Raw genomic sequence first — 22625 nt, 5'->3', positions numbered from 1 at the left:
GTGAAAACCTGTTATGCTTTTGGGAAAAAAACAAGGAAACCAAACAGTGCTCTAACTGTGTGGGTCAAGGCACAAGGAATTATTTTGTTTGATTGTGAAAAAATATAGTTTCTCATATAATAACTCCTGGTTCATGGATGTGTTTGGCTTATGAGCATCCCTCATATGAATCCCATCATGATCCCAATCCCTGGCTTCCCTCTCAGCATCTCCCGGGGAGCTGGGGATGGTCCTGGCTTCTCCCTGAGGAGTGTCCAACTTCAGGAATGTGATGATGGAAGGATCACCCTGGGGCTGTCACCCAGCCTTACACGGAAGGTCTTTGAGACACAGCAAAGCAGAGAATGAAGCACCTTCTCTAAAGGGGGGCTGGGGACGGGCTGTGGGGACCTTCCCTTCCCTTCCCTTCCCTTCCCTTCCCTTCCCTTCCCTTCCCTTCCCTTCCCTTCCCTTCCCTTCCCTTCCCTTCCCTTCCCTTCCCTTCCCTTCCCTTCCCTTCCCTTCCCTTCCCTTCCCTTCCCTTCCCTTCCCTTCCCTTCCCTTCCCTTCCCTTCCCTTCCCTTCCCTTCCCTTCCCTTCCCTTCCCTTCCCTTCCCTTCCCTTCCCTTCCCTTCCCTTCCCTTCCCTTCCCTTCCCTTCCCTCTTCCATGTTATTTTGTGATGATTTCAAATTCTCAATAATGTGGGTTTCTTTCTGTTTTTATTTTGCATTCTCACTAGTTTTGCATTTATACCATTTCAAGTGCCTGAAAAAGGCCAAACATACGAACTTGTTCCAAACCAGTTTGGATTTTTGCCTGTGGTGGTTTTTGGTTGATTGGGTTGGAGTTTTTGTTTTGTTTTGGGGTGGTGTTTTTTTTTTTTTGTTTTGTGGGTTTTTTTGTGTGTGTGTGTGTGTGTGTTTGTTTGTTTGTTTGTTTGTTTTTGGGGTTTTTTTGGTTTTTTTTTTGTTGGTTGGTTGGTTTTTTGTTTGTTTGGGTTTGGGGATTTTGTTTGGTTGTTTTGGGGGTTGTTTGGTTTTCTGTTTTGGTTTTGTTTGTTCATTTGTTTTCTGGGCTTTTTTGAGGGGGAGTTGTTTTTGCTTTGTTTTGTTTTGGGGGGGTTGTTTGTTTTTTGTTTTGATTGTTTGGTTTGTTGGTTGGTTGGTGGTAGGGGTGTTTTTAGTTTTGTTCTCCCTTTGGTTTGGGTTTTTGTTTGATTGGGTTTTGATTTGGTTTTTTGTTAGTTTTGTTTTTTTTTTTTTCTGCAGTTGTGTGTTTTTTTGCTGTGGTTTGGCTGGGTTTTTTGATGTTGTTTTTGTGGGGTTTGGTTTTAGTTTTTGAGTTTCGGGTTGGTTTGGGGTTTTTGGTCTAAGGAAATGCGGAAGGCAGTGCGCACCGCGGACTACATCCCCCAGCGTGCACCGCGGTGCTCCGTGACGTGCCTCCTGCCATTGGTCCAGCGCAGCGGCATGTCCTTTCCCGCGTGGCTCTAAAGCCGCGCGTTGGGCCGGGGCCGCTGCTCGGAGCGTGATTGGCTGGAGGCGCGACGCTTGGGGGCGGCGCTTGGCGGAGCGCGGCGCGGCCATGATGGCGGGCGGTGCCGGCCGGGAGGGGCTCGGAGCCGGGTGGCGGGACCCGGACCCGACCTCAGCACCGACCCCGGCCTCGACCCCCTCTTTGTCTCTGGCCTCGGAGTCTCTCGAACTCCTGCAGGACCTGACCGGCGATGGAGGGGTGCGCAAGCAGCAGCTGCGCCCCGGCACCGGGCAGCCCGTGCCGCCATCCTCCTCCGTGGCAGGTAGAGCCGGGCCTGGGGTCTCCGGAGCATCCTGTGGGCCCCGAGAGGTCCCGCGGCCAGGGCTGGGCACCCCTGTTAAGGATGTCCCAACTCTCTGGCACAGATTGCCCAAGGAAGCTGTGGTTGCCCCATTCCTGGAAATGCTGAAGGCCATGCTGAAGCAGCCTGCTCTAGTGGAAGGTGTCCCTGCTCATGGGCCGGGAGTTGGACTGCATGATCTTCAAGGTCCTTTCCAACCCAAACCATTCCACGATTCTCTCAGTCTCTCCAGGGCTGGTGTCCTGGAGTGAGGCTGCCTGAGCTCGGCCTGACTCGGCCCGGGGGGGTTTCAGGGTGCTCTGCAGTAATGTTGTGCCTGAATTCACTGGTAGTTCAGGCACCAGTAACCATCTCCTGAGCAGCTTTTAAATAGGAATTGTTTAGTTTAGCCTGTGTTCAGCAGGACTAAGAACGAGAAAATCCTTGAACGTGTGGGCTGGAGTGGGGATCTGGTGCTCATGCCTGTCACCTGTGTCTCCATGTGAAGTTTGGTCTGTGTAGCTGGACCTGAAGCAGGTGCTGAGGAAAACAGGGCAGAGCCTGTTGGGAAAGATCCCCCAAGACTTTAATGTTGACATGCTGGTGACTGGCAAAGACCACAACAAGGATTTAAGAGTGCTGATATTATACTGCAGTGTGTCTCTGTTTCATAGACTGTGTCCTCTCCTTATCAGTATTTTAACACTTGGGATACCCTGTTTAACTTCTCATGGCTGAAGCATTAAATGAAAAGGCATCTAGACCTTGAGGAATGAAGGATTTCTAGGGCCCACCTGTGCTCACAGAGTAGTCTGAAATTGGAAGCAGTTCCTGAAGTGCAGGGCCCTCGTGCTGTGTCAGGAGAGGCCCATTACAGTGTATTTTCTGAGACAGAACTGGAGTTACAGATGCAGAGCCTGGGGTAGCGGTACATTTCCCCCCTTGTTCCTCTTTCTAGAGCTCCAGCTTTGGTTAGGGAATTCTTTTTAAATATTTCTGCATATAACTGGGGCATTTTAATTCACTCAGCTGAAGTTTCCAATTCTTAAATGTGCAAAATCGCATCTCTTAAATAGATCAGGACTGTAAAGCAGCTGCTTTGGGAATGATGCTAAAACACACAGCAGTTGGCTGCTTGGATGTGATCAGGTTTTTGGTGTAAAACAGAAGGGTTTTTGCTGCCTCTGCTGTTCTATAGCAGAATGGAAAAGGAGAAGCAGGATAACTGGGTGGATACAATTCCTAATGTGCTCCTGATGTTGCTGTTATGGGATATGAAATCAACCTCTTGCTTTTCCCTTCTCCCCACTCCTCGCTTTGGGCTGTACAGTGAAGTACTCTGGGTACCTGGGAAATTGGAATAAGCTCTTCTGTTCAAATGGGAACAGCAAGTATCCAAGGCTGATGAAACTTGGAAAAGGTAGGTTTGAGCCACAAACTTTGACCTGGGGCTTGGGATTGTATTAAGTCATTTTGGGAACTGGGGTTGTATTAAGGCATTTCAGTTTAAATGCTGTTTGGTGTCTTTAGGTTGTTTGAAACCTTTAACACTTGTTCATGGAGTCCAAAATCCTCCTGGTTCACACGGGAGATGGAATCTGGACCTGCTCACCCTCTGCCTGGGAGAGGTAGGGAGGTGTTTGTCACCTGCCCTCAGGTAGTTTTAAATCTCTTGAGAAGAGATGATGTTTTCCAGCCTGGACAGCTCTTTTAGCATGCTGGTCTGGTGGAAGGTGTCCCTGCCTGTGGCAGGGCTTGGACTGGATGATCTCTAAAGCCCCTTCCAACTCATCCCGCTCTGGATTTGCAATACCACATGCTCAGTCCCACAGCAGCAGTCCCCCTGATAATCCATTCTGGAGCAGCTGGCTGTTGTAGCTGCTGAGACAGGAGCTCCCAGGGATTTTTTTTCTTTCTTCAGGCTTAAGGAGAAATCATTGTTTGGTGTGTGAGGGTGTTGGTGTTTGTGAATCTCACCTGTCCCACCCCTCATTGTGACAGACATCACACTGTGGGGGCTGGAGATCGGGCTGCTGTCTATGACCAAAGGCGAGGCTGCACTGTTCGTCCTTGCTCCAGAATACGCCTACGGCCAGCGGGGCTGTCCCCCCTCCATCCCCCCAAACACCACGGTCCTCTTCAAGGTGGAGGTGTTGGACTTCATCGATTCAGAGGAGTGCGACGCCTTCTTTGAGTTGACTTATGTGAGTTCTTTTAATAAGGCTTGAGGCCAAAATCTGGAGGGTGAACCATCATTGTCCTGTCTCACAGTTGCTGTGGCTTGTGTGGTATGTGTTCAGGTGAATGCTGGTGCAAGTATCTAGTCCCTGGGCTCCCAACTCTGCTCTGATCCATGTGCCTGCCCTTTGTGTCCCTCCATGTCTCACTCGTTTTGCTCTCCCATGGAGAGGGAGAAGGCAAGATTTGCCTTTGTTTGCTCCTCTGTGCTGGATGGAGTCAGTGGAATGGCTCCCATTTATTTTTAGTTTTACCAGAAACCTCATGGTTGCACTAGAGGGCACTAACTTCCAGGAATTTCTTTAAGGAACAGTAAGGAGCTGACTGTAACAATCCTCTTCAGCCTGCAGTGTCCCAGTGCCCCACCAGCCCCCACCCTTTGTCTCTGCCTCTTGGCTCCTCTCCCAAGTGCTCCCTGTTTTTTCCTTCCTGGTGAGTTACAGTGCTATTGTTATTTCACCTTTTCATGTCAAGGGCTTTGGGCTTTGGTTGTGGGTCAGTGAGCAGAGGCAGAAGCTAATGGGGGAGCCCCTCCAGCCCCTGCACAGGCAAATTTTTCCCCAGAGCCCTGTGAGCAAACCACACTTGTGCTCCCTCCTTGCCCACCCATTTTGGCTGACTGACCTCTCTCTATGAGCTGGTTCCAACTTGCAGACCCAGAAGAAAACCTGTCCCTCTTTTTTATTTAATGATTGTTGGGATTTTTGTTTTGCTGTCTTTGGGAGTGTCAGGCTGTCCCAGAGCTGGCTTGAGAGCAATTAGAGCAACAGAACCTTTCAAGCAGCTATGTGCCGGTGGCAGCATTTGTGTTAACTCAACTGTGTGCTGAAGGAGTTGAGCAGGTTTTAAGAACACATTCCTGCTTTTTTCAGTCCCACTTTGGGCCTGGGGAGCTTCCTGACCTCTTTACTGGGAATAATCAGCACAAGAACACTGTAATGTTTCAGCCTGGCTGGGGAGATACCACATGGTGGTGGCCTGGCCTTGGTAAGGACCTGGCTTCTTGTCTGTGAATAGGAGGGGGCTGTTCAGGACTGCCCTGTCTGAGTTCTCTGCCTGTTTTCTTTAGTTTCAGCTGAAATTCAGATATTTCTTCACACAGGAACAGCGGGATAGACTTCCTCTAGAAAAGCTATTGAAAGTGGCAGCCACAGAGAGAGAGTTTGGCAACTACTTCTTCTATAAGCAGTGCTTCAAGATTGCCAAGGACAGATACAAGAGGGTATGGCACCAGGAAAATGTGGGGTGTACTTTGGGAAAGCTGTGAAAGAAGGGATTATTTTAGCTCACCACAACAGGAACAGGTCAGAGATCGAATAACTTTATGGTATTTTCCAGGCATAGTTTGTTACTTCAGAGCAGGGCTTGCACACCTGGTTTTGTGTGAGCAGCAGTGGTAAATGAAGGAACAGTCACAGAATCATTTTGGTTGGAAACGCTCTCTGAGACCACCAAGTCTAACTGTTCCCCAGCACTGCCAAGGCCACCACTAACCCATGTTCACAAGTGCCACATCCACAGGACTGTTAAATCCCTTCAGGGGTGGGGATTCCACCACTGCCCTGAATAGCCTCTGTACTGGGGCTGGGCAACACTTTCCGTGAGAAATTTTCCCCAGTATCCAACCTGAACCTCCTGTGCTGCAACTTGAGGCTGTTTGTCTTGTCCACCTACCTGGGAGCAGAGCCTGACCCCCATCTGGCTGCACCTTCTTGTCCAGGAATTCTAGCGAGTGAGAAGGTGATCCCCCTGGTCCTTTTTCCCAGTCTGAGCCTCTTCAGCTCCCTTTCCCAGCAGGGTAAATGCTCAGTTATTCTCAATCTGGAAGGCATCTGCTACTTTTTCAGAGGTAGAGATGATTCAAAGTTGCTTTTGCTTGGTATTTTTGAAACAAAAGTAATTTGCCTTCTCCTCTGTAAGATATCCATATTTATCTGTAAGATACCCATATTAAATCTGAGTCCTGAGTGCTTTTTTTTGATTCTGCTGCTTTCTAAAGTTTCTAAACCTGTGGTCATATGGTCAGCATGACTAGTCATGCTGAGAATGCCATGCCCTGTATTTAGAGTTTTGATTGTTATTACTTTTTAGTGACCTGGGTGAGCAGAAATACAGGTGTAGCTCTTGGATGAGATGGATTTCTCACTTTCCGTGATGGATTTGTTGTGCACTGGCTGGTTTTCCTTCTCTGCTCAGGCGCTCTCCATCCTGGATTGCAGCTCTTCCAGTAAGGCAGAGCAGAGCCAGATCAACGCTTCCAAACTGCTGCTGTTCCTGAATCTCTCACTCACTTACCTGAAACTGGAACGTGCTGACCGAGCTTTGAAATACGGGGAATTAGCCTTGGAGATGGACCAAGGAAATGCCAAAGCGCTGTTCAGGTGTGGCCAGGTGGGCAAATAAATCATTATGGAACATCCCAGCCTGGCTGTGGAGGGAGCAGAATGAACTGAGGAGAATCTCTGAATTCTGGGCTGCTGCAGTAGTCAAGGTGCTTTGTCTGCATCTGTCCTTTTGGAAAGTCTGGCTCTCTGGAAATGTGTCACATGGAGCATTTCCTGGAGTGTTCCTGAATTACTTTTCTCTGTCACAGGAAAGTTTGTTTTGGCATGAGGCCTTAGGAAGGACAGTGGGTCTGTATTTATCTTGTGATGTGTCTAACTTCTTTCCATGACAGGCTTGTCTCTACATGAAGGAGTACAGCAAATCCCGGGATTTCCTGGCCAGAGCTCAGTGCATCCAGCCCTTCAACCGTGATATCAACAATGAGCTGAAGAAGTTGGCAAGGTGAGAGCCCTCCTTTCAATATCTGGGGAAGAGAAAGTGTTTGGGCAGGTTGTAATAGCCATTCCAAAATATTTAAAATATTAAAAAAAAACCCAAACCCCAAACTATTGGGTTAATAAGTGACTTGGGAAAACACATGTGGAGAAAACAGCTTGAAACATTTTTCAGGCCCGGAAGCTGCAAGTCAGGAGCTCGGAGTACCCACCCTTTCCATATATTTCTTTGGTGGGATGTGTGTTTCCTGACTAGTGAGCAGATCAGGATGAGGACAGGGATGTGGGGGCTACTAAAATATCTCCAATACAGTGAAATACACTTGGCTGATGATCCAGCTGTTAATGTTCTCAATAAGTATGATTTTCATTCCCTTTAAGATGCGTTGGTTATTTTCAGCAGCTGTAGGTGCTTCAATGCACAATACTAATATTCATTAAAAGTGAATTTCTTGCCATCTTGGAGATAATAAATGAACAGCCCTGAAGACGAACTCTTCCTTTCCCCACAGGCTGAGTTCAGGACTATCCTGCCAGCTTTAGTCATGCCCCCACCCCAGCAAAACATGACTAATGCTTATCTATGTCCTCATGATGCTCTTCCTTTGAAACTGCCAAAAGCATTAGCTTTTTCCTAAAAGTGTGTGCTGTCCCACTGGCACTGTTTACTGAGGTAGGAGCGATGCTGTCCTCAGCTCTGGAGCTCACAAAGCAGCCCTTGAATACAAACCCTTTTCTGCATGTCAGTGCCAGGCACTTGCAGAAGGCAACAGTAACACCTAAAAAGAATGGTTGGTGCTGCTGGAAAAGCCAGTCTGGTGGGCTGAGTGCCTTCTGCCAGGGGATATGTTGGTGGAGGGCTGTTCTGTCCTGTGTGTCCATGTTGTCTTTAATAGTCTGTCATAACACCAAGTCTGCAAATTTGTTCTCTTACTTCTGAAGTACAAAGAGCTTGAAGGCAGTATTAGCTGCTGGTCTGGAAATTTTAAATTAGTCTCTTGTATTCATCCTGATCTCCCACTGGGTATGGAGCTACCAAACTGTCCAGTGAGGGTGGGGAGTTCTAAACTAGATCTGGCTGGCTGCTCTTGGAGGCTAGTACATGTATAGTGCTAGAAGGCCTGATTCTAGAAGCCTCATGTATTCACTTAGATTTGTTTGAAATGTGTTGGTAGATAAAAGAGAAATTTTGCTAATGGTGTTTAGGTGGTGTGGCTGGGAAGCAACAAGGCATTTCTGCCTCTGTCAGCTCCAGCTCTGTAGAGAGCAGCACGTTCAGGGAGTGTGCATGTGTCAGAATTGAGTGCACGTTAAACCACTGTTGTCCTGGAGTTTCTGCTTCACTGCCTGTTAAAACTGGTGTACTTTTTGCTTCTAACCATGCAATGGTTTGGGTTGGAAGGGACCTTAAAGCTCATTCCACTGTCATGGGCAAAGACTCTTTTCACCATACCAGGGTGCTCTAAGCCCTGTCCCACCTGGCCTTTAACACGTCAGGGATGGGGCAGCCACAGCTTTTCTGGGCAACCTGTGCCAGGGCCTCCCCACTCTCACAGGGGAGAATTTCTTCCCAATATCCCATCTAACCCTGCACTCTGGCAGCAGGAAGCCATTCCCTCTTGTCCTTGTCCAAAGTCCATCTCCAGCTCTCCTAGAGCCCCTTTAGGCAGAGGTCTGAGGTCTTCCTGGAGTTTTTTCCAGGTGAGCACCCTTGCTTTTCCAGCCTGTCTTCAGAGCAGAGGGGCTCCAGCCTTTGGAGCATCTCCATGGCCTCCTCTGGACTTGCTCCAGCAGCCGTATGTGTTTTCCATGCTGGAGGCAGCACTGCAGGAGAGGTCTTCTGCCTGTGACAAAGAGTGGAATTAGTGTGAAACAGATGAAGCAAGTGTTACTGGGTGTTGTTTATGAGGCCTTACCTCTGGCTAGATATGTAATGTTGCCAGCCTGCCTTGCCTGAGAACTTGTAGTGTGATCTGACAAATGCCTCAGAAAGAGAATATGAATTGAAACCTTGTTCTTAGTGGCTTTTCACTTCCTTACTGAGTACATTTATACTTCATTAAAAGCAATGTTGTGTGGTAATCAGCAAGCTCCCTTTTGCTGTCTAAAACAAAGCTTTGGAATGCATGCAAAATGCTCTGGAGAACAACAGGCAGAATCCAGGGTGAGAGGCATGTAGAACGTGTCTGGTACCAGCTGTGGTGGATTTGGTGCAAATTCTGCTGCTGGATCTAGGAATTCTATTGGAAGGCTTGCACTGCATCAAAACCAGAATGAATTTGGGTTCTTCCAATATCTGGCATTAATCTGTTCATCCAAACAAAGTGCTCTTGGATTCCCTGCTGTCATAGGTGTGGGAATGTGCCAGCTACAGGTGGGTATCCTTGGTCAGCAACTTCTGTGTGAGACTTATCAGGAGAGATCCGTTGTGCTGGGATTTCATACCCTCTAAGGTTCTGGGCCCAAGGATGCTGAGGGCTGCAGCTGAGAGAACCTGAGCCAGCCTCTCACTGGGGTTGGTTCTAGTGTGTTGCACAAAACCCTTTGCTTTTGGCCTTATATGGCAACAGATGCAGGAAAGCTGAACTCGTGGGCAGCCACTGATCCCTGGAACAGTGTTCCCAATCTGAGTCAGCCTGCAGCTCAGAGATTCCTTACCAGTGAGGTGAGAGCACAGAGAATGGAGGATGCTGTGCTTAGAGAAGTTCAAATGGAGCAGACTGCAAAGCTTTTGCCATCCTGCCACACTGGCAAGGAAGAGAGAACAGAGGAGGATACATCTGCTTGTCATCCACTTAGTCCAGACACAAATCCCTGCTGTCTCCTTCCCATCCTCTGCCCAGATCCTATATCCATGGTAGATATCCTGCTGTATGGCCGTCGAACAGTGTCTCCTGGGTGCTAAAAGAACTTGCATAAGGACACACAAAAGTATCCCACAGCACACAGGTGGAGTTCCTCTGCACTATCCCATGTTTCCAAAACTAGTGTAGAAAGCACCTGTCTCACAGAAGGCAAATGATCTAATTAGTCCCAAGCAGAGCAGAGATCCAAGGTCTGGGGGTGAGGCATGACATAGCCAGCTCTCTTTCCCTGACATTGCAGAAAGAAGGGCTTGGTGGAGCTGTGCCTCTGCTGCCAGCACACTCTTCCACTATGTTGATTTATTTATATCCAAAAAATAACATTGTTTTCAGGGGGTGACACAGACAGTCTCCAGCCCCTGACGCCATCCTGTCCTCTCCTTTGCAGATACCACAAGGAGTACATGGAAACAGAGAAAGAAATGTGCTGCCAGATGTTTGACCCTCTCAATTCTTACGGCTGAGAAGAAATCAAGGTAACCAGGTTTTGAAAAGGGCTGAGCGCTCCCAAAATCTGTCAAGCACTCTCTCAGGTGGAGAGCCTGCTTCTCTTCTGCGCGGGAGGCTTTTGGAGGCAAAATGGAAAGTGACGGGAGTGTGTGGAGAGGAAGGGCAGGATGGTGGGGTGAAATACTGCTACATCATCACCTTGAAGAGTCTTTCCTGTGAGGCAAATGTGTGGGACAGGGACCTGGAACTGGCAGCAGTTGAGTAAGTTTGGTTTGTTGTTTCCTGTGCTGCTCATCCCAGCTATTCCAGGTCAGAGCCAGGGGCTGAAATAACTCTGTAGTCTTGTTTCTCTGCCAATTAAAAGAAAGGGGAAAAAAAGAAAAGTTCCTGTCAAATTTAAGAATTGGATTTCCTCCTCCCCTCCAGCACTTCTGTCTGGAATTCTGTCTTCAGCACTTCTGTCTGGAATGCCTCACTTTAGAAAAATCCAAATATTTTTTCTTGTTTTTTTTTTAAAGTATTAAAATAAGTCTGTTTGGATAGAAAACTTGAGGTAGATGTTTTGGACTCTTTAAAGCCTTAAATCTTCTAGCAAAATTGACAGGTTTATAAATGCACAAAGGCTCTTTGGTCCTTTTTTTTCCTCAAAATCTTCAGGGAGGTGCAAGCAGGAGCAGAAATCTTTTCTGGTCTCTTGCTTTGGGAGAAACCCTAGGGAAAGAATTCTGGAAGATGACAAAATCCTTCAGTCATGAACCATCCCCAGCTTAGGGCCATCAGTTTGCTGCTGTTGTCTCTCCTGCAATACAGACAGTACCTCTTTGCTAGCAGAAAATGAATATTGGCAGCCTTTCCATCAGCTCTGGTGTTTTAAGGTTGTCTCTTTGTGCTTGTGAGGAAGCTATAAGGCAGTGTTTGAGGAAGAGGTTGGATTGAATGCTGCTTCCTAAAGGAGCACAACCTTCTCCTGACTGGACATGACTCCTTGTGGAGCCTTTACCCTTCCTGCTGCCCCTGTGCTCTGGTCCAAGGGCATGTGACCTCAGAGCACAAGTCATCCTGCCCTGGGTTTGGATGAGACTTACTAAGTGTGTTAGCAGGTGCTTGCTCCCAGGAAAGGAGCTCTGAAAGGGGAAGTAAGACTGATGTGATCTTGTGCAGAAAGTCTGTGGCTCTAGACTTGGCAAGAGGCTCTGATTTTCCACTTGCTGCGTTTCAGGAAGTTACAGTTTGGAAGCATATAGGACCTTGGGTCTCATCCCTGGTGATGTCTGACCTGGGAAGCTCTTGTGAGGGTCTGGGATCAGCTGGTGGGAGTCAGAGTGATTGTAGTGATCTGCTGAGGCACCAGACAGGTCCTCCCCTGGGAAGATTGTGTAACTACTTGTTTTCCAAAAAGCATCTTGTGAAGATTCTGATTTCCACGCATCTGGTCTAAGTAAAACCAGTGACTTTGGTTAGAGGAGACTGAGAAGTACAAAGGAAAAGGACAAAATCTCTGCTGTAGGCAAGCTTAAGTGCTGGGCTGAACTGCTTATCAGCCAATTTATCCACTGACTCCTGTGTGTGGATTTCTCCCACCTTACACAGCTGATGGATAGATGTCAGTCAAAAATATTTCCAGGCTTCCTTGAAGTTGATTTTTGTTGCAGTATTAAAAGGAAACTAAGTCTCCCAGATGAACATAAATCACTGAGACCCAAACAAAAATCTACTGTTCATTCATGGCAAAAGAAGTCCTTTGCTGGAGGAGGTTCCTGCAGGGCCCTGTGTGAGCTAAAGGTTGGGCTGCTGCTTTAAAACTTCATTATACATTCAGAGGGGAGCAAAGGAGTTCCAGCAGGAGCTCCTGCTCCCTGTCAAAGACAGTGGTAATTGGTCAGAATTGAGGCAGAACGTTCTTTAGTGTTTTCCAACAGCTTTGTACCAGTAAAGTTTAGGGTGCAGGCTGTACTGGGGCAGCTTGGCAGGCCAGCTTCATCCATTCTCTTAGACACTGAGTGAGGAGATGGGCTGGGAATGCTGTCTGCAGTCCATGGTTAATGGACCAGTGGAATCATAAAAGTTATAGAAAACCTCCCTGTATACCAACAGACAGGTGCTTGTGGAGCACTAGCTGACCTGTGGTCTAGCTCCTGAATGGCTCAGAGCTGTAGTTATAGCATCTGTTCCCTCCTGAACATTGCTGCATCCATCCCTTGCTTTAGAGCTCTCTCCAAGCTGAAACTGCTGTGCCTTTGCTGAACCCTGCTGTGTTCCAAGAATAAAGTTCATTTCTCTGTACTGAATAATCCAGGGCTGTTTTGTATAATTACACTCAAACCTGGCTGCACCTGAGCATATTCCTTCTGCCTGATGTTTTTGCAAGGGATTTTGTAGCTGCAGGACAAAGGCAAATGGCTTTAAGCTGAAAGAGGGAAGAATCAGATTGGATATAGGGAGGAAATTCTTTCCTGTGAGGGTGGTGAGATCCTGGCACAGGTTGCCCAGAGAAACTGGGCTGCACCATCTCTGGAAGTGCTCAAGGCCAGGCTGGATGTGGCTCTGAGCACCCTGTGTAGTGGAAAGTGCCCCTATCCATGGCAGGGAGTGAAACCAATGGGTTTTAAGGTCCTTTCCAACCCAAACTATTCCATGATTTCTGTATCTCCTGCCAGCTGTAGAGCCCAGTTCTTCTAATTGCCACAAACATATTGTTCAGAACACATTTCCTACCTTTTCAATGGAATTTTGTGTCAGAACAGATCTTCCCTTTGGCAAAATCCAAGGCTGCTTGTGGTGCTTCTTGGGGGGAATTCAGAAGTACTCAGAGGGAGAAGCACAAATTCCTTTTTAAATCCATCCTGCTGCAGTTTCTTCTAAATCCCTTGAGTCTCAAGCTGGCCCCTCTGAGGGTTTGGTTTATTTACCCGTCTCTTCACTTTGTGTGGTGCAGGTATGTAGAGCCTAGTTTCCTGGGATGTGCAGAGCTGGAAATCCTCCTTGGTGTCCCCTAAACTGCAGAATGGTGGGCTGTAGCCTCTGGCTTTTTTTAGCTTTTTGTTCTGATTGAAAGACCCATTATAAAAAAACAAAAAAACAAAAAACAAAAAAAAAAACAAAAAAAAAAACCAAAAAAAAAACCACAAACAAAAAAAAAAAACCCAAAAAACTTTCCCATTGTTATGTTGCTGTGGCCTCTCTCTCATAAGAGAACTAAATCATGAGGACCGGGGACAACTTCCTTAGGAATGTCTGGATTCTAGTATGATGGGACTCACCCCCAGATTGGGGTGACCTTTGGAGGTGGTAAAGTCTCTCCTCCAACCTGGGCCTTCAGAGAAAGACTCAGTAGTCTTCAGTTGTCCAGTCTTAAGGCAGTTTATTGCATGTTATCTCAAGGCACACACACTCCCTGGCATTCTCTCTGACTCCTTCTCCCTCTGCGTCTCTCTCCGTTTTTCTCTGTCTCTTTCTGTCTCTCTTGCCCAAGGGGCTGGTGCCATCTTTTATATCACACATTACGTATTAAATGTTTATAGTTTTTCCCCAATGCCTATCACCTATATTGAACAGTGACTTTCTACTCTAAACCAATCTGTGAGTGCCAACATCACCAAGAACATGGAGGATAGGAAGGAGAAAGAAGAAGGACAGGGCATGCCCAAATCCCTCCATCTTAGAACTTCTGACCCCCATGTACAAAACTCAGACCCCTCTGTACAAGGCCTAAAACCCCCCTGTATACCACTCAAAGATCCTTCCTTTCACTTTGTGACTACTTCTATTATAATATCTAAACTTTTGTGATTTCTTGTTCTTCCTGCAAGGTTGGTAAATTGTTACATGGGTCAAATTCAAAACCACAGGGGTTCCCGGGTGCCTGCCAGGGTCTCAGAGGCTTCTGACCTGGACCTGGAACATCCAAGAGTGTCTGAGGGACACCTTGGGTTCCGACACTAGTAGAGAGTCCTTGGTGATGGTTCTGTCCCAGGAGGATGAGTCTCTGCACTCTTATTTTTGGTTAGCCAGAGTTGAAAGCTTGTCTCTAATATGTATCTCAGCTCAGTACACAGGAGAAGTGGTCCCAGGAGGTGGGAGCGCACAGAGAGATGTTCCAGTGAAAACAAACAAGACTGAAATTATGACAGGAAACAGTAACTTTGAGGTCATACTGATGATTGCCATGAATAGCAAGTTCTACCAATTTTGGAGGCATTAATGGGTGGGAATTGGCTGCAGAACTGAGGCTGTGTCACCAGGTAGAAGTGTCTATAATTGGGCTTAAAATCAGCAGCAGTTGCCAGTTGAACTGACCTACTAAGCTACAAGAGACTTGCGAATAAACTGAGAAGTCTGTGTATAACACAATCAAACTCCTGCCTTGGGAAAGCTCCAGACTTGGAATAAACAGCAGCTTTCTCCTTCCCTTCCTGCTCTCTCTTATTCCTAAGCAGAGCTGAAATGTCCCTCCCCACTGCGGCTGAACAACAGAGAACCAGCGATTCACTGCTCGTTTAGAATATGCAAATTCCTGTCCCACTGAGGTGCCTTGTGCTGCAGAGGAAATTGTTACATCTCTGCTTTCTGCTGAGCCTTCCCAGGTGAGGGGGAAGGCTTGAAGGAGGACCTAATTAAGCATTCTCCTTGTTTAGCAGAGGAAGGAGAAAAGCTTTAATGAAGTTGTTGAGTTGGGGGTTTTGTTTTCCTTCCAGTTCTCCTCTTCTAGCATCTTTCACTTTTTTTCTGAGGATTTCTATGGTTCCTGCCTGCAGTAGTACCTGTAATACCTCTCTGGAAAGATCCTTGGCTCTGTTTTCTTCTGGAAAGTGAAAAAATTACTGTGGCACCTGGTTTTAGGGGTCCCTGATACGCTTTCCTAGGGGATGCACTGGACATAGGTCTGGATGCACTAGAGCTGGCTTTGCCCAGACTGGGAGGTCTGGCCAGGGCTTAGAAGCCACAAGATGATGTGAAATGGAAAGGACAGACCTGTGCAGTATCCCAGTGTCCCACTGTGCCTATCCTTCAAGGCTTTGGTGAAGTATTGGTCATCCAGCCTTATCTAAGGATGGGCCCTCGGCTGTTCTCTCTGATTTAGGAAGTGCCTAAAGCCCGTAATTTCCTTTTGTGTTCAAACACAAAACTCCCAGTTCAGGTATGAGCAGATTCCCAGCTGCAGTGCTGAAAGGAAACTTTGCTGACAAGAGGTTGGGGCTGGGTGGGGTTGGGCTGTGCTCTCAGGTGATAAGTGACAGGACAAGGGGAAACAGCCTCAAGTTGTACCAGGTTTAGATTGGGTATTTGGGAAATTTTCATGGAAAGGGTTGTAAAGCATTGGAATAGACTGCCCAGAGCAGTAGTGGAGTCACCCTTCCTGTAAGTGTTCCAAAATGCGTGGATGTGGGATTTCAGGACATGGTTTAGTGGTGAATGTGGTGGTGCTGGATTGATGGGTGGACTTGATCTTAGAGGGTTTGTCCAACCTTCTGTGATTCTGTTCTCCTTCACCTCCTGCCTGTCACCTGGCACTGGTCCTGGGAAGGCCAGGCTGAGACCCCAAGGGATATCCCCATGTGAGGTTCTACTTCTCAGAGCCTTTGCCAGCAGCTCTAATAAAAAAATATTCTGGTGTTACAAATCAGTAGAACATGAAAAAGGTGCTGGGCTCTTTCCATTCCCATGATAACAGCTGGTTTATCCTGCAGGTGGAGTTTAAACAGAATTGGCTATGTGTAAGATGGGAATTTCTTTATGAAGTTTTAGCTTTGCAGAGCACTCAGAGTCACTATCCCTCACTTCCAGCAGCAAAGAGGCATTATCCTAAGTTTTTTTCTGAGTTATAATTTTTCAGGCCTTCTTTCTCACCTCGAGTTGTGCTCTGTCTGGGCACCAGTCCTCCTGGTTTGGAGGCTCCAGACTTTCCCTTTGAACTAACAGAAGAGATGTCTTTGTCCTGTTTTTCTTAGTCTTTAATCCAGGGATGTTAAATTATCATGGATGCTTATTACTGTCCTGATACCCTTCAGGGGAAGTGCTCTCCTGATTATAAGAGTGTTGGTGCTAGTCCAAGTCCTGAGACCTGCCAGCTCTCTGCTCTAGTGAGCAGTGAAACACTAACAAACTTGAGCAGAGTTTTAAATGCTCTAATTGGGCATTGCAGTAGCTGTCATGATACAGGGGCAGCTGAGGTTAATGTGATGAGTGCTGAGGGCCCTCAAAAGTGTTAATTGTGGTTTTGAGAAACACTCATCTGCTTGTGAGCTCCTAAACCTTGTTCACCCTTGTTCACTTGTGCATGGAATCACTGAATCACAGAGTTGTTAAGGCTGGAAAAGCCCTCTAAGATCACAGAGTCCACCTGTTCCCCCAGCACTGCCAAGGCCACCACTAACCCATGTCCCCAAGTGTCACATCCACACATCTCTTAAACCCCTCCAGGGATGGAGACTCTACAGCTGGCCTGGGCAGTTGTGTGCCTGACTAACCATCCTGTGAAAAAAATTTCCAAAATATCCAAACTAAACCTCCCTGGGCACAGCTTGATGCTCTTCCCTCTTGTCCTGTCCCTGTTCCCTAGGGGCAGAGCCTGACCCCCCCCGGCTGCGTCCTCCTGTGCAGAGCTGGAAGGTCCCCCCTGAGCCTCCTTTTTTCCAGGCTGAGCCCCTTCCCCAGCTCCCTCAGCTGCTCCATATTGGAGTGTCTTTTCCATCATCAGCAGCACAGAGCACCTGATGGAACTGGGGGCTGCATCCCTGCTGGAACAGCATCTGGGCACCAGCAGCTTTGTTTGACACAGTGGCAGCAGCACTTTGCAAACAGGTGATGGTTTTGGCTGTTGGCACCAGGAAGTCCCCACAAGGGCTCCATATTTAGGGAATGAGCTTTTGGAAAGTCTTTTTGCTTCAGATGCAGGGAGTGTCTTGGCAATGTTCAGAGTTGGTTTGCAGAGCTCAAGAGTTATTTCCAGTAAGGATAGACATGACCTTAATGTGCCTCTTGTGCAGCCCACCCTGCTTTATCAGGGGCTGTTGATTCCATAGAATGCTGAACATTATTGTCATAGAGGTTATCTGAGCACTTGAAGGACTGGGAGCTGCTCCAAGGATCAGTTTCAGCCCCCATCTGCTGGGTGAAGTCCTTCCTGAGTCAGAAGTGTGTGTTGAAGAGTTCATCACTTTCACCTTCCCATAATCGTTTCTCTTATGAGACCTCTTGCTCTCTGAACAAGAACTTTTGTTGCTTTGGCTGGGTGCTGTTTTAAGGGTTTGGGTTTTTTTTTTTTTTTTAAGGTGTGTTTGGGAAAGAGTTCTGCTTTGTGTTCTTCCTTTTTGCTTTATGTATCCTTATCTTATCCCAGATCTAAGCAGACTTCACAGCTCTTCCTTCCTTCCATCACTTTAGGTTCAGGATGGTAGTGCATGTCATCGGCATTCAGGGCTTTTGGAGTCAAGACTTGTTACAGATCTCTGGAGAATTCTTCCTGCCACAGAGTGTCTATCTAGCATACACACAGCTCTTGGAACTCACTGTGGATCATTTGCAGAGCTGAGAATCTTGGTAAATTAACTTGGAAAAAAAAGTCCTGAGGAAAAAATATGTGTAAGTGCAGATCTTGAGATGGCAGTTCAAGTTATGTTGCTTGGCTCTAGAAAAGAGGAGCAGCATATCTGTTCCTTCCACTTTCCTCTGTGGATTTGGACATCTGTGATGTGGCTCTGACTTTGGATGTGGGAAGGGTGAGTGTCTGTGCTTGTGTGCTGCCATGCTCTGAGAATATATCCACAACCACCTCAACCATTGGAGTGGCCACTTGAAGCCCTCACAGCTGGACATCCCGGAAGAGCACTTACAGAGGAAAGAGGAGAGCATGGCTGACTGCAGAGCCACTTCCACAGAGAGCATATTAATGGTCCCTAATTAGGGAATTTTCTCCCTAAGGCATGTCACCTGCTCAGAGAAAGCTCCCTGGGATGGCAGTGCCTCATGCCCAGATAAATCAGGACAGGCTGGTGTTGCAAATAGCTGTTCCTCTCCTGATGTCAGGGTGGATTGCCCAGCACATAATGTTATCAGCTGCTGACAGCACCCTGGTGCTGCTGGAATTTCATCTCAGCACTCCAGAGCACTGCAGACTGTCAGGAACCTCTTGTGGAGTCCATGAGATGGTTCCCTCTTGGTTGCAGTGGTTTTTCTCCAGTGTCAGTGCCTGTGGGACTGGTCAGGCTCTGAGTGAAGAGCACTTCTCAGGCAGTTGCTGTTCACGGTTTTGGCTCTTTGCTGATGTGTGCTCATAACATTTGCATTCCCAACCAGGTTCATGTGGAGCTGCAGTGTTAGGATGTGCTTTATCCTTCCGGCTACTGAGTCACAACTTCCTTTCTTCTCCATGCTCAGTTGTGAATCCCATTTAGATCTGAACAGCAGCATTGAAGAGGAGATGTTGTGTTTCCCCTAAGAGAGGAGGATGCATTTCTTTGAATATCCTTTGAGGTCACTTTTCTGATATGTGAAAGCTTTCCAGACTGCCACCACCCACCTGATTTCTTAGATACTTGCCTTGAGGAGCGCTCTTCTACTGAGGGTTATCCCAGTGCGGCACTCTGGGAGCTGCTGCCTCAAGGCATGGGGGCAGTGAGGGCTGAACTGGCAGGAGCAATGTTTAAGTGCACAATTCTGAGTTTTCCAGTTTCCTTGTGTTTTGACAGGAACTTTATCTGCTGTGTTTGGTGCCTCCCTACAGCCCTTCTAGAGATGGAGGCAGGAAAGGGGGAGCTGGGGAAGATGCACCTGCAGGGTTTTTTTATGCAGAAAAGTAGATTAAAGAAATTGCAAAGCCTTAGTTAAGCATTAACTGTTAATTGTGGTTGTAATGCAGAGTAAAGGTGATATAATTATATCATAATTATGACTATAGATGACCCATGACCTGGTGTGTTACTCCCTATGAACTGATGATCAGCTTTGTAGTTCCAAAGGATGAGTTAAAATAGCTGAGACCAACAGGCTTGTGTGTGACCTTTGAAATCGGAATGTGCCTTGCTGGATTTCATGTCTGAGTTGCTGCCAGCCTGCTGTAGTGAAGGAAACAAATCTTGGAGGAGGGTTCTGGTTGGAGTGTGCTGTTCTCCTCCATGCAGGAGCAGCACTGGTGTTGAACCCCATCCAGCTGTTGTGTCTGCAGAGGCCTGTGATTCCCCTCCACTTCTGATTGTGGAGCCATTTGGTGGAAATGAAAGAGAGAAACTGATCAAACACTCCCTGAAATGGCTTTAGGATTTCAGTTTGAATATTTTTTTAAATTAGCTGCACGTGAAGACTTTACTGCTTCAAATAGCAACCATGAAACCAGAAACCTCTTGGTCTGATTCCTTATTTTCCTGGTGTACAAGAAGCCTCAGTAGCTGTAGGCTCGTTCCAAATTAGACACCCCAAACCCCAGCTAACAGCTGGTGGGAACACCTAGTGATCAGCTTTGAAATATTCCTGTTGGGAACATGTGAAGGAACTGCTGTGTGGGGATGGGATTAGACTGACAAGGAGCAGAGTAGAAATCAGTTGTATTTTAGGAGGAGCAAGGATGCTTTAGTTTAACAATGCAGAGAACACTATAGTACATCCAGGCTAAGGATTCCTTTTTCCCACTTGAAGCCTTTCTTTCCTTCTCCTGGTTGAAAGAACTTTCTGCTGTGAACTGGAGAAATGATTTAAGTATTTCTCTCTCTGATTCATTTTCAAAGAGGAGATCAGCTGAAGTGTCTTTCAGTCATTTTCTTTCTTTATGGACTTCCTTTCCCCCTTTTCCTGGAAAGTGCTGCCAGCCTGGACTGACAGCTGGTATCTTGTATGTCAGGAACCTTGTGTACCTCCAGTTTTGGAAGGTTTGGCAGTACAAGGGGGCCTATTAATTGAGGCTGAAACATGGGATTTGGTGAGTGCACTAACTCCCAGTTTGTGGTAGGCTGGAACTCTCACTCCTGTGTTTCTGACAGTATTAAAAGTTCCTCAACTCTTTTGTGCTTTTATTATCCCGAACTTTAAATTGGGTACAGCCCTTGTAAGAGGCACATTGTGCTGACTCAGACCCAGTTTTCTGGCAGGGTGGCCCTTGGTCACGGGTTCTGTGTGGCTCTGAGTGCATGGACTGATACTCCCACTGCTCCAGGGTCATCAGAGGGAGATGAGTCATTGGGGGTGGGCTGGAGAGTCTTGGTGTTCCTCAAAGCCCCAGTTATCCTGTGATCCTGTGGTGCCTTTCAAGGATGTACAATGAATGAGGTGTGGATTTTGAGTATCACGTGATGCTTCATCTTCTCCTTTTTTAGTCTGTAAAGAAGCTATTTTCCTCACAATTCCTGGGGCTTTTTTTGCCTCCTGGTTAGCAGCCTGTAACTCAATATCCTCTAAGGAACAGGCTTCCCTATTTTGCTACCAGTAATTTGATTTACATGTGCTGGAATGGCCAGCTGAGCTGGCTGGGACAGCTGTGGTGGCATGCAGATGCTGGAAGAGTATAAAGATGGGTTTGGGCTCCTGGTATTCCTGAGCTGTAAGCAGGTCATGCACCTTTTGGATGGGATCCTTTGATCCTCAGAGCTCCTGTAGGAGACAGATACTGGGTTCTTTTGGGGAAAGGTTTCTAAGGATTTTCTTGGGTTTTCATTTATTCTGTTTTTCCTTCTGCTGGTAATCCTATGGATGAGAGAGGGACAAGGCTTATGTTCCAACAGTATTTTGGTGTCTTTTGTGCTCAAAAATTGGGGAAATACTTCCAATAGGAGTTTTTCTGTGTTGGTATTTGAGAGGAGCCACTTGCAGCTACATCAAGGACAGCAGGATGTGACCTGTGGCACCAGACGCAGGGGAAAGTCCTGATTCTGTCTGAGGACCAGGGAGGGGAAGGTGCTGCTCCTGCAGGAGTAGAGGGAAAACCCAACTGGGAGAGGGCACTGGAGGAGCAGGTGAGCTTTTGGCAACAAGGTCAGTGAAGCCATTAGAAGGTGAGGTAGGTGAGCCAAGTCCTGATCAGTGACCAGAGAGGTTCCCCTTTCAAATTCAGAGCTGAGGAGGGAGGAATCACCACTTAAAAACAGTCCTGGTTCTTACCCAGACCAAGCTGATGCTGCACCAAGATACAGATTTCCTTCTAGTTACCCTAAAGAAGGGAAGGTGTGGGTGGAGGCTGAGATGAAATAAAGGGGTTTTGCTGGATGTGGAAATTGTCATTTCCCTTGCCAGGGCTTCAAGACTGTCAAGGACCCAGCTGCGAGTGATGGGGTGAGGTAACAAACAATTGCCCTAAGTGCTGGGGGTGCTCTGTGATCCATTGCTGGGATGCAGCCAGATGGCCAAGCCTTCCTGTGCTCCTGTCCTGCAACAGGAAGGAGCTGGGAGCAGGGAAATACAGGGAGAAACAACAGAAATCTGGGTTGAGGAGAAATTCCCGTGTCTCATACAAGATTCACCTTTCTCCCAAAGGCAGAGTAAGTATCCAGGTTTCAGTTTCCCAGAACCAGAGAGGAAAAGCATAAGCGATGGGAAGCATGGATGACCTTGTGTAGGAAGGGAGGTGGCCCAAGGAGTGCTCTGGGGGTTTCCCTGAGGGGGGCTGGCTTGTTTTTAGCTCTTGTCACTTAATACTCTGTTTTCTCCAAGTCTTTCATGAGGAAGTTGAATGGATTTTAAGGGGATTTCACTGTGTTTGTTCCACTTGTGCTAATCTGTGGAATTCTAGGTGTTTATTTCAGGGCCACTGGAGGTGTATGCTGGTAACCATGGATCATTGAGAGCTGAAATTCAATAGACTGTACAGGTGATGCTGGGGAAACACTGACTGTGATACTTTGTCATCCTAGGACTGTTGCAGCCGTCCACCTTTTGGCACATGGAGATCTCAGCATCACATACAAGTTTTGGGAGAAGGGGCAGGAGCACTGTCTTACTTCAAGAGACTGAAGTGAAGGTTCAGTGTATATACACAACCTGATTTTCCTGAAGTTTGATTTGTTTGCTATGTTTTGAGGCAGTTTCCAGAATAATTAAATCCATGCTGTTGGAGAGAGGAATGGGTCTGTGTAAATTCTTTCTCTTCTCCCATGCACACTGTTTGAAGAAAACTCTTTTCTGACGTCCTGCCTCTTGCAGATAGATTCCAGGCTGTTTTCAGGAAATTTGTAAATAGGAGGAGGATACCATGAAGTTTTCTATTTACACAGGTTGTTCTTAAAAAAAAATATGTTTGGTATTTTTGTGCTGAGGAAATAAACCAACCTGAACACTAAAGCTGGCAGGACTTGTGCCAATTTATTGCACAAATAAAACTGATTTGCAAGAGTGATTAATGCCTGAAAGGAGCTGGAATTCGGAATGGGGTCTGTAGAGCTGGCTCCCTTCGTGGGTGACTGGTTGTTGTACTCTTTGTTTTGGCTGAACGTTCCTGTGAATGTTGATGCTTGATCTAAAATTGCTGAATAATACCAGCTTTGGAGCGAACTCCAGAGCTCCGTGTGCTCAGAAC

At 47.1% G+C, this 22625-nt stretch overlaps 1 protein-coding gene across 4 annotated transcripts; it reads left to right on the top strand.

Moving 5' to 3' along the window:
* Positions 1-1555: 1555 nt before the first annotated feature.
* On the top strand, positions 1556-22390 carry FKBP6 (FKBP prolyl isomerase family member 6 (inactive)). Of its 4 annotated transcripts, XR_008434370.1 has the most exons (10): positions 1556-1779; positions 3128-3217; positions 3799-4001; positions 5138-5257; positions 6232-6426; positions 6713-6822; positions 10068-10155; positions 14566-14712; positions 17513-17710; positions 21964-22036. XR_008434370.1 is itself a non-coding variant. In XM_053961604.1 (8 exons), exons 1-7 carry the CDS (start codon positions 1566-1568, stop codon positions 10141-10143), a joined length of 1008 nt encoding a protein of 335 aa, XP_053817579.1. In that variant the 5' UTR covers positions 1556-1565; the 3' UTR covers positions 10144-10155; positions 21964-22051. The 4 variants fall into 4 exon arrangements, 2 of the variants coding, with proteins under 2 accessions (XP_053817579.1, XP_053817578.1); XR_008434371.1 differs by lacking the exon at positions 17513-17710 and having other exon boundaries at positions 21964-22029; XM_053961604.1 differs by lacking the exons at positions 14566-14712; positions 17513-17710 and having other exon boundaries at positions 21964-22051.
* The last annotated feature ends 235 nt before the right edge of the window (positions 22391-22625 follow it).

Source organism: Vidua chalybeata, chromosome 20 (genome assembly GCF_026979565.1).
Source record: "Vidua chalybeata isolate OUT-0048 chromosome 20, bVidCha1 merged haplotype, whole genome shotgun sequence".
NCBI classification, from domain to species: Eukaryota; Metazoa; Chordata; class Aves; order Passeriformes; family Viduidae; genus Vidua; species Vidua chalybeata.
Note: the sequence above shows the minus strand (reverse complement) of the source record. Positions and strands in the feature narration are given on the sequence as shown.

Coding starts and splice junctions, on each gene's coding strand:
- FKBP6 (XM_053961603.1), top strand. CDS start 1,566: ATGATGGCGGGCGGTGCCGGCCGGGAGGGGCTCGGAGCCGGGTGGCGG. Junction 3,218..3,798: donor GCTGATGAAACTTGGAAAAG/GTAGGTTTGAGC, acceptor TCATTGTGACAG/ACATCACACTGTGGGGGCTG. Junction 6,823..21,963: donor GAGCTGAAGAAGTTGGCAAG/GTGAGAGCCCTC, acceptor TTGTCATCCTAG/GACTGTTGCAGCCGTCCACC.